This window comes from Crocodylus porosus, unplaced genomic scaffold, assembly GCF_001723895.1.
Source record: "Crocodylus porosus isolate Cpor-Errol unplaced genomic scaffold, CroPor_comp1, whole genome shotgun sequence".
Classification (NCBI taxonomy): Eukaryota; Metazoa; Chordata; order Crocodylia; family Crocodylidae; genus Crocodylus; species Crocodylus porosus.
The window spans coordinates 6,397,681-6,404,871 of NW_017728923.1; the positions used below are offsets into that span (position 1 = coordinate 6,397,681).

Genomic DNA, 7,191 nt, shown 5'->3' on the forward strand with positions numbered 1-7,191 from the left:
GGCGGCTGAAGGAGGGCCTTAGGAAAAGGCTTGAACCCTTGGGGTCCAACACAGTGCATATGCTGGCCGCCATCTGTGATCCAAGGGTGAAGGGCACCATATGAGACAGTCACTGGAGGGGGAGGTACTTATTAAGAAAGTGACGGAGGCAGAACGGCAGAGGCGGGGGAAGTGGAACAGGAGGATCCACTGCCTGAGCCCAGCCTGCCATCCACAAGCCAGTCTTCCCCTCCACCACAGGCACTGCCAATATGGGGTAAGGCCATGGCAAACATTAGGGGGTCCAGACCCACCAGACCCCAGGATCAGGCAGACAGCCCTCGCACCGTGGTGTCTACCTATCTTGCCGAGGCTGTGGTGCCCCTGGACTGCGACCCCTTGGCCTACTGGGCAACCCGCAGCCCGATGGGGGAGTCGAAGCAGCTCAAATATTCGACTGAGCTTTGACTCGAAGCAGACGGCAAATCAAAGTGGGACGCAGTTTAATATTTGACATGGCTGCCGAATCGAATATTACCTGCTCTGCACAGCCCTAGTTTTAGATGGGTTAGTGGGAAACGCCTGTGCCAGGACTGACCACTATATATCAGCTTGCCTCCAAGGCAGGGTGGGTCACTCTGGCCCTGACTTGGGGAGAAAGGACTTCTCTTCTAAGATACAGGGAACTAAGCTTTACAAGGAAAGGAGTCTCTAGAAGGGGCAGAGAAGCCTCTACCTGCAGTCTGGGCACACTTGCCAAGTTAAGGTTTTTGTTCAGGACAAAAACCATTTTCCTTTAGACAAAAAGGAGGACAAAACCTTTTTTGTTTATCCAGTGGAGTTGACTTTGTTAGGGGTTTGTTTATAACAACTGGAGGCATTCAGGGCACCCTCAGCGTGGCCTCCAAATCACCCCTTGTAGCCAGTGACCTGGACGCTTTGATCTTTAACCCTGCAAGGGCCAGGAGCCTGAAGAGGCTAGGGCCACAGCATCAAAGCCAGGACAGGGGGGCTGAAGCTAGGAGGGTCAAGTGGCTCAGTAAGAAGAAACTAAGACTCGAGAGGCATTGGTGTAGCTGTTGGTGGTGGGGTGGGGCAGGGGCTGTAGGCCATGATTGGAGTCAGGAAGAGGAAGTACCAGAGACTGAGACTGGCATGGGGACAGTATCACTGGACTTCTGTTTAAGACAGAGGCAACCTCCCTAGATACTCTGTTACATTGCAGTATGGCTGGTGAATGTACAGGGGGAGAAGATCATAAGATGACCAAAGAATGCAGGATAAGCCTATGGGCGAAGAGCTGGAGGCCATCCTTTAGGTGAGACCTGTCACGTGAGGCCAGTGGAGCTGAACCTTTTAGAGCAGTGGACCACCACTTCCATCCAGTAGGAGAAATGAGCAAAGAGGGTTGGGGGAGAGAGGTAACTGCCAAATTCAGGAGGAGGGGAGGAGGAGGCTACCTCCAGTAAGCAGAACCTATTAGGAGGGAGGGCAGGAGAAAGGGAGGGCTGCTGATCTATCATGCCATGGGCTGGATCCAGTCACTGTGGACCAGATCCAACCCACAAGCTATTGGTTGTATATCATTGCATGAGGCAAGTTGAGGGTAGTAGGTCTGATGCCATACTTCTAAATGTTGCATCCCTGCTTTGGTAAAAGAGCTAGTAGATGGATATCAACTGAACACCACTGCTGTTCAGGAATAAAATGTATGTTCTTTGCTGCTTTGTGGTAGCAGGCATTTTGTGCTGTAATCTGCCCTTCTCCTGTTACCAGCTGCAGAACACCTAACAGAAAAGGAAGCTGAGGATCTCATGGCTTGGATGAGAAATGCATTGGGCTCTCGCATCACCAGTGTTAAGGTGAGCATACAACAGGCAGATTGTTGTCTAAAAACATGAGAGGATGATTCTCTGATTAAAGCGTTAAGGTACAACTAGGACTTGAAAGATGTGTGCTCAATTCCTGGCCTCCCATAGATTTCTTTTATTGCTTTTGATAAGTCATTGACTCCAAGTGCCCCAGTTCCAGATCTGTGAAGTAGATTTTTTGTTTGTCTAGTAGGCATTTCAGTGCAGGAGACTGTTCCTTAGTACATTGTGTGGAATACCCAGCACCACCAGGGCTCGTAGATGCTATGAAGCAGAAATGATAAAATTCCACCCCATTTCTCTTCTGCTAGAGCAAGCTGTAGCGTGGACATGACATGATACAGGTGGTTCTGTTCTTGGCCAGACCAGTGCAAGATCTAGGTAACCCTTTCAGCAATACCTCTGCATAGATTCAGCTCTACTTTTCCTTGTGCATCTGTTTTGGGCATTGCTGTCTTGACTTGGTGTGGTGTGTGTTGATTCAGATTATTTGGGCTCACTTTGGGGTATTAGGGAGCAATTAGTGGATCAGTAGGTTTGTTGTTAGAACAGCCTGCTGAACTCCCATCTGTAAACAGTACAGTGAACTAATACAGTGCCTTTATCTTCTCAGCACTGTATGGACCTAGGAGCACTTCTTGACAGGAAGCATAGCATCCCATCTGTATAAGGGGACAGAGCAGTTAAGTGCCAGCCTTGGAGCAGCAGGGGAATCACTGCAGCACATAATTCTTTGGGTTTTATCTAGTGCCCATGAGCAAAGGCAGGTAAATTATGGCAGAGGCAGAATTAAACCCCAGTTTGTCCAAATTCCCAACCATATTCTCAGAACTCAGTTCACTCAAAATGGGACTGTTCAGAACAAAGTTTTCACACCCATGTTTGAGGGTTCCTGCAATGTGAGTGCTGTCTTATGTAGCTAATTATACAGTCTCTGAGCTCTTTGTTCTCCCCACTGTCTTGGCCTTGTTCATTTAAATCTTGTTACTGTTTGCTCTTTCTCTGACAGGTGACTCCACGCCTAGACACCCACCCAGCTATGATCACCGTGCTTGAGATGGGGGCTGCTCGTCACTTTTTGCGTATGCAGCAGCTAGCCAAGACAAATGAGGAGCGTGCCCAGATCTTGCAGCCCACGTTAGAGATAAATACAGGGTGAGGTGGGCCAGGGCTGGTGCCAAAAACTCCAGCTTTGCAGCTTTACTGAGGTGGGAGGGAACATACTGAATAGTACAATGATCTTGAACCAGCTGGAGTCTCAAATTGCCTTATTTGGGCTGACATAGCACAATGTCCCTTACCTCGGGGGGTCTCTCTAGCAGTAACTATCTGTATAATCCACATTGGGCTGTATGGAGGGAGGGGGGAAGCCCATAGGAGAAGAGGGAAGAGAAGGGGAATTTTTTTTGATCATTAGGCATTTCTCTGCCCTGCCATGGCTGGTTATTCTTTCTGGGATATTTGGTTTTCTCATATATCCAAGAGGTGTCCAGACTCAGTGCTGATCTCTTCCTCTGTTGCAGACATGCTTTGATCAAGAAACTCAATCAGCTGAGAGACAGTGAGCCTGATCTGGCCCAGCTGCTGATGGATCAGGTGAGAGATGGGTCTGCTCTAGAGACATGATCATACTCCCTAAGACGGGATGTCATATCTGAGGGCTGTAATGAGCCAGGATCACACTTGCATTGTTCACCTTTCTAGTCATATTTGGTCAGAGGTGGCCAAGGTCCTTTTTTTCCTAGTGTGGTGCTACCTTTCAGGTACTCTTATCCTATTGCAGTTATGTGTGTTTTTGATACAGACCTGAAGGTCTTCCTATTCACACTGTGAAGTTTAAGCAGCTGGGGGAGAAAAATGAAGGGGCAAAGCAGAGAATTCAGTTTTGCTCACTGCAAGATTCTGAAGTTTAAGGTAATTCTTCCCACAAATGGGAAGAGGATATATAAATCTGCATGAAACCAGTAAGGACTCCAAAGGGCTCTTGTTAGGAGCTGATTTTCACCATGCCATGGAGTGCTGGAGAGACCCTGTAGTCTGTACCTCACCCTAACTTATGATTCTTGGAGGTATGTTCTATTTCCATCTCCTTCAGACCCAGTGTGCACATGTCCTCGGTGCAGGAGCAACATTTTTTCCATGTCATACCCAGGTTGCTCCTGCTGCTAATCAAGTTTTCTTGTCTTCTTCAGATTTATGAGAATGCCATGATAGCAGCGGGACTGAATGATGATCCCAGACCTATGGTGAGCCGTCTGAATGAGCTACTCACCAAAGTCCTTGAAAAGCATTGAGCTCAACTTAATACAAAGATCAAAATCAGGTGTGGTCCCTCCAGTTCCTCAAGCAAATTACTTTAATCAACTGTTGCAACATCTGTCTGTTTGCAGGCACTGTGGTGTGAAATGTAGAATTCTTTGCAGCTCTGAGGGACATCCTGCAGGGTTTCCCCATGTGACACGTTATGGGTTGGTTCCAGTTATATTTGCCAAATTGTGACATTTCTCACTTGAGCCCAAGGATTCTAACATTGTATGGATTCTAGGGTTGGCCTTTCCAAGCAGTTAGTATCAAGAGTCCAAAAGAGTTCAGGGTATATGACCCCATGCACCCAGTCTTTGTATACCAGTCAGCTTAGCTTAGAATGCCAACTTCAGTGCTAAATAAATTCTGTGCTCATTCAAAAAGTCTCCACTTCTGCCTGGCACTAAGGGGGTTACCAAGCACAGAAAGCAACTCTTGCTATGAGCATTTATAGGTGCTTCTGTTAGAACCATGGCTGGGCAGCAGATTATTATTGCAAATAAGTCACCTGCTGGATGATTGAATTCTGCATCACTGTAGAGAGAGTGGGGTCATCCAGGGAAGTGATTTACAAGCTCACATAGGTTTTTGGCCAGCATCTAGGATTCCAACCTCCCTGATGGATGATTTATCCATCCCAGATGATCTTATCTATTTATATCAAATACATTTCTTCTGATTTCTATGTGGTCTCATTGTTGGGTTGTCTTTTATTTTTCCTGAATTTTGCATACCAAATCTGATGATGTGATGGTTCTTAACTCTCAGCCACTACTCGGCTTACAGGGATCTAGAATTGGGCCTGGAAATTTTGGGCTAAGGATCCACTTATAGATAGGTCATGAAGGGGTGGAAGAGATGGTAATTAAGGAGATGATTAAAGGCGAGCATTCAGCTATCAACCCCATTATTTTTGTTTTTAAGGTTCTAGGAGCTAAACATTTTTTGTGGTGGCCATACAACAGAAAGCATCTAATTAATAGAAAAGCCATTATGGTTTTCTATGCTTGTTTCTCAGTTAGATCAGAAATAACTTGCGCAGTTTAAGATTTATTTCTGACTGGCAGCCCTGTAAATTGTGTGTGGGCTCTGAATTACCCAAAGCCATTTCTGGTTTGTCTGTACATCACTGTATTCTATAAGTAGTACTTGCTGTCCTGCATGCCAGAAAAGTGCAGCTCTTTTTAATTATTGATTGTCATTAAATGCTGTCTCCTATGAACTTAACCAAGGCTGCATAATTGCTAATATATTTATCTTTTTTTAAAAAAAAGTCTAAATAGACTTATCCAGGCATTCTGTGATCAAAATCGGGACCAATAGGTAGGAATGAAGATTCATTACCAGATGCTGCACATATGCATCTAGACCTCATTAAATGTTTCATGATAAAATATTATTGGAGAAATAATATTATTGGAGAAATGTCTGTGATGCTAAATTGTGTTGTAATGGATCACTTCTAAGTTTGTGGCAGTTTGGGTTTTTTTGGAAATAGACTGTGGAAAACGTTGTTGAGTTTTTGATAATAAGAGTTCTGTACAGATATACCAGAAGTAGAGTATTTATATGCATACCATACACACCTTGCATCCCAAAATCAGCCATCCAAAATTGGGATATGCATTTTAAGTGACAGAGTTGATTTCTGCACTGGAATTGAGGCATGGGGGCCCTACAATGGCTGATGGAGATTGTGCTTTCTTCCCGGGTGCATGCAAAAGAGGCAGAGTCCAATTCTCAGCATAGCTCACCCAAAAACTAAAGCTTTAATTGTGTGACAGCTGTTGCTACTACTTCTCCTACATACAGCTGGCAACATTCAGCCACGGTGAACCTATGCTGTGGCAGGACTCAGGAAAAATCTTTTTGTCTTCATTGTCTTCCCAAAACAAGATGCACATCTTACTTGGAGGTATGTGAGAAAATACAGTATTATCCTGCAGACTTGTCATCCAGAGCTTGCTAACAATGGTATCTTTTCTTTGTGGGGTATGGCAAAGTGGGGCTCCCCGCCTACCCACCAGTGCTAGGTTCCCCACTTGCCTTTGGGCACGCCACTCACCTGACTCACCTGCCATGCCTTGTTCTTAATTTAATTAAGATGTTAAGTAAGGTGGGAGGCTGCCCATTTGTGCCGCGATGCCAGGGGGCGCTATCTGCACCTCCATACCTCCCCTACACGGCAGCCCATGCCTCGCAGATGGCATCCACAGATGTTACTCAGTGGCCCCACAGTGAGGCCCCAGAATCCACCAATCAGGACCCCTCGAAGATCCCTCCATTCAGGCGGCATACCCCGTACCTCATTCAGGCTGCCTAGCTCCCTGAAACTATTTTCCCTCTCGGGCATGGTCCCCCCAGGACCTTTGGCCACACAGGCCCTGGCCTTACCTCGAAGGCCTGTCGGGACCCCAGGCCCTCAGCTCTGGGTGCCCCTCACAGTGGGTCCCTGGCCCTTTTGACCAGTCTGGTCCTGGCCCTAGCATTGACCAGTCTAGGGTACTCTACATGAGGCCTCTGAGCCTCTAGCCCCACTCTCTCTCTGAGGTCTGCCCTCTGGACTCTACTAGCGTGTGACCCACCTGGTTGTGGGAGCTGGGGTAAGGTGCCCTGACCCACCTTTCACCGGGTGGTAACTGGCCTGGCATTTCCTGGGAGCTCCACCTGGCCACCCACTCACAGCAGGGTGCAGTTTTAGGTTATGCTCAGGAACAGGAGCCTCCTAGCCATCCCCTACAGCTCCTCCCTTACCTCCAGATTGTTCCATGAAGTCTTACAGGCGAGCCATCTGTTTATATAGGCAGCCAGGGATCTAAAATGGCTGGCTGCTGCAATCAAGCACCTGCTGGCTGTTTGGCTCAGGTCTTAAAGTGGCAGGCACCAACAGTGCCCTGCCACATGGGGCTAGAGAGAAAGTCGAAGAGAATACTGGGTGATCTAAAGCTTTGTCTGTAGGTCTGTTACAAACATGTTAGGTGTTAGACTCCAGGATTCACAGTGGTGTCTCCTGTCTAGTGCCTGCTCCCCTTGGGAC

The 7,191-nt window shown here is 47.1% G+C and overlaps 1 protein-coding gene across 1 annotated transcript in view; it reads left to right on the forward strand.

The window, feature by feature from the left end:
• The window catches only part of TRAP1 (TNF receptor associated protein 1), a 51,990-nt gene extending 46,576 nt beyond the window's left edge, over positions 1 to 5,414 (forward strand). Inside the window, exons 15-18 of the mRNA XM_019540015.1 lie at positions 1,756 to 1,841; positions 2,860 to 3,005; positions 3,374 to 3,446; positions 4,043 to 5,414. Of these exons, the coding sequence (XP_019395560.1) occupies positions 1,756 to 1,841; positions 2,860 to 3,005; positions 3,374 to 3,446; positions 4,043 to 4,144 (407 nt within the window). The 3' untranslated portion in view covers positions 4,145 to 5,414. The remainder of the gene's footprint in view (positions 1 to 1,755; positions 1,842 to 2,859; positions 3,006 to 3,373; positions 3,447 to 4,042) is intronic.
• The last annotated feature ends 1,777 nt before the right edge of the window (positions 5,415 to 7,191 follow it).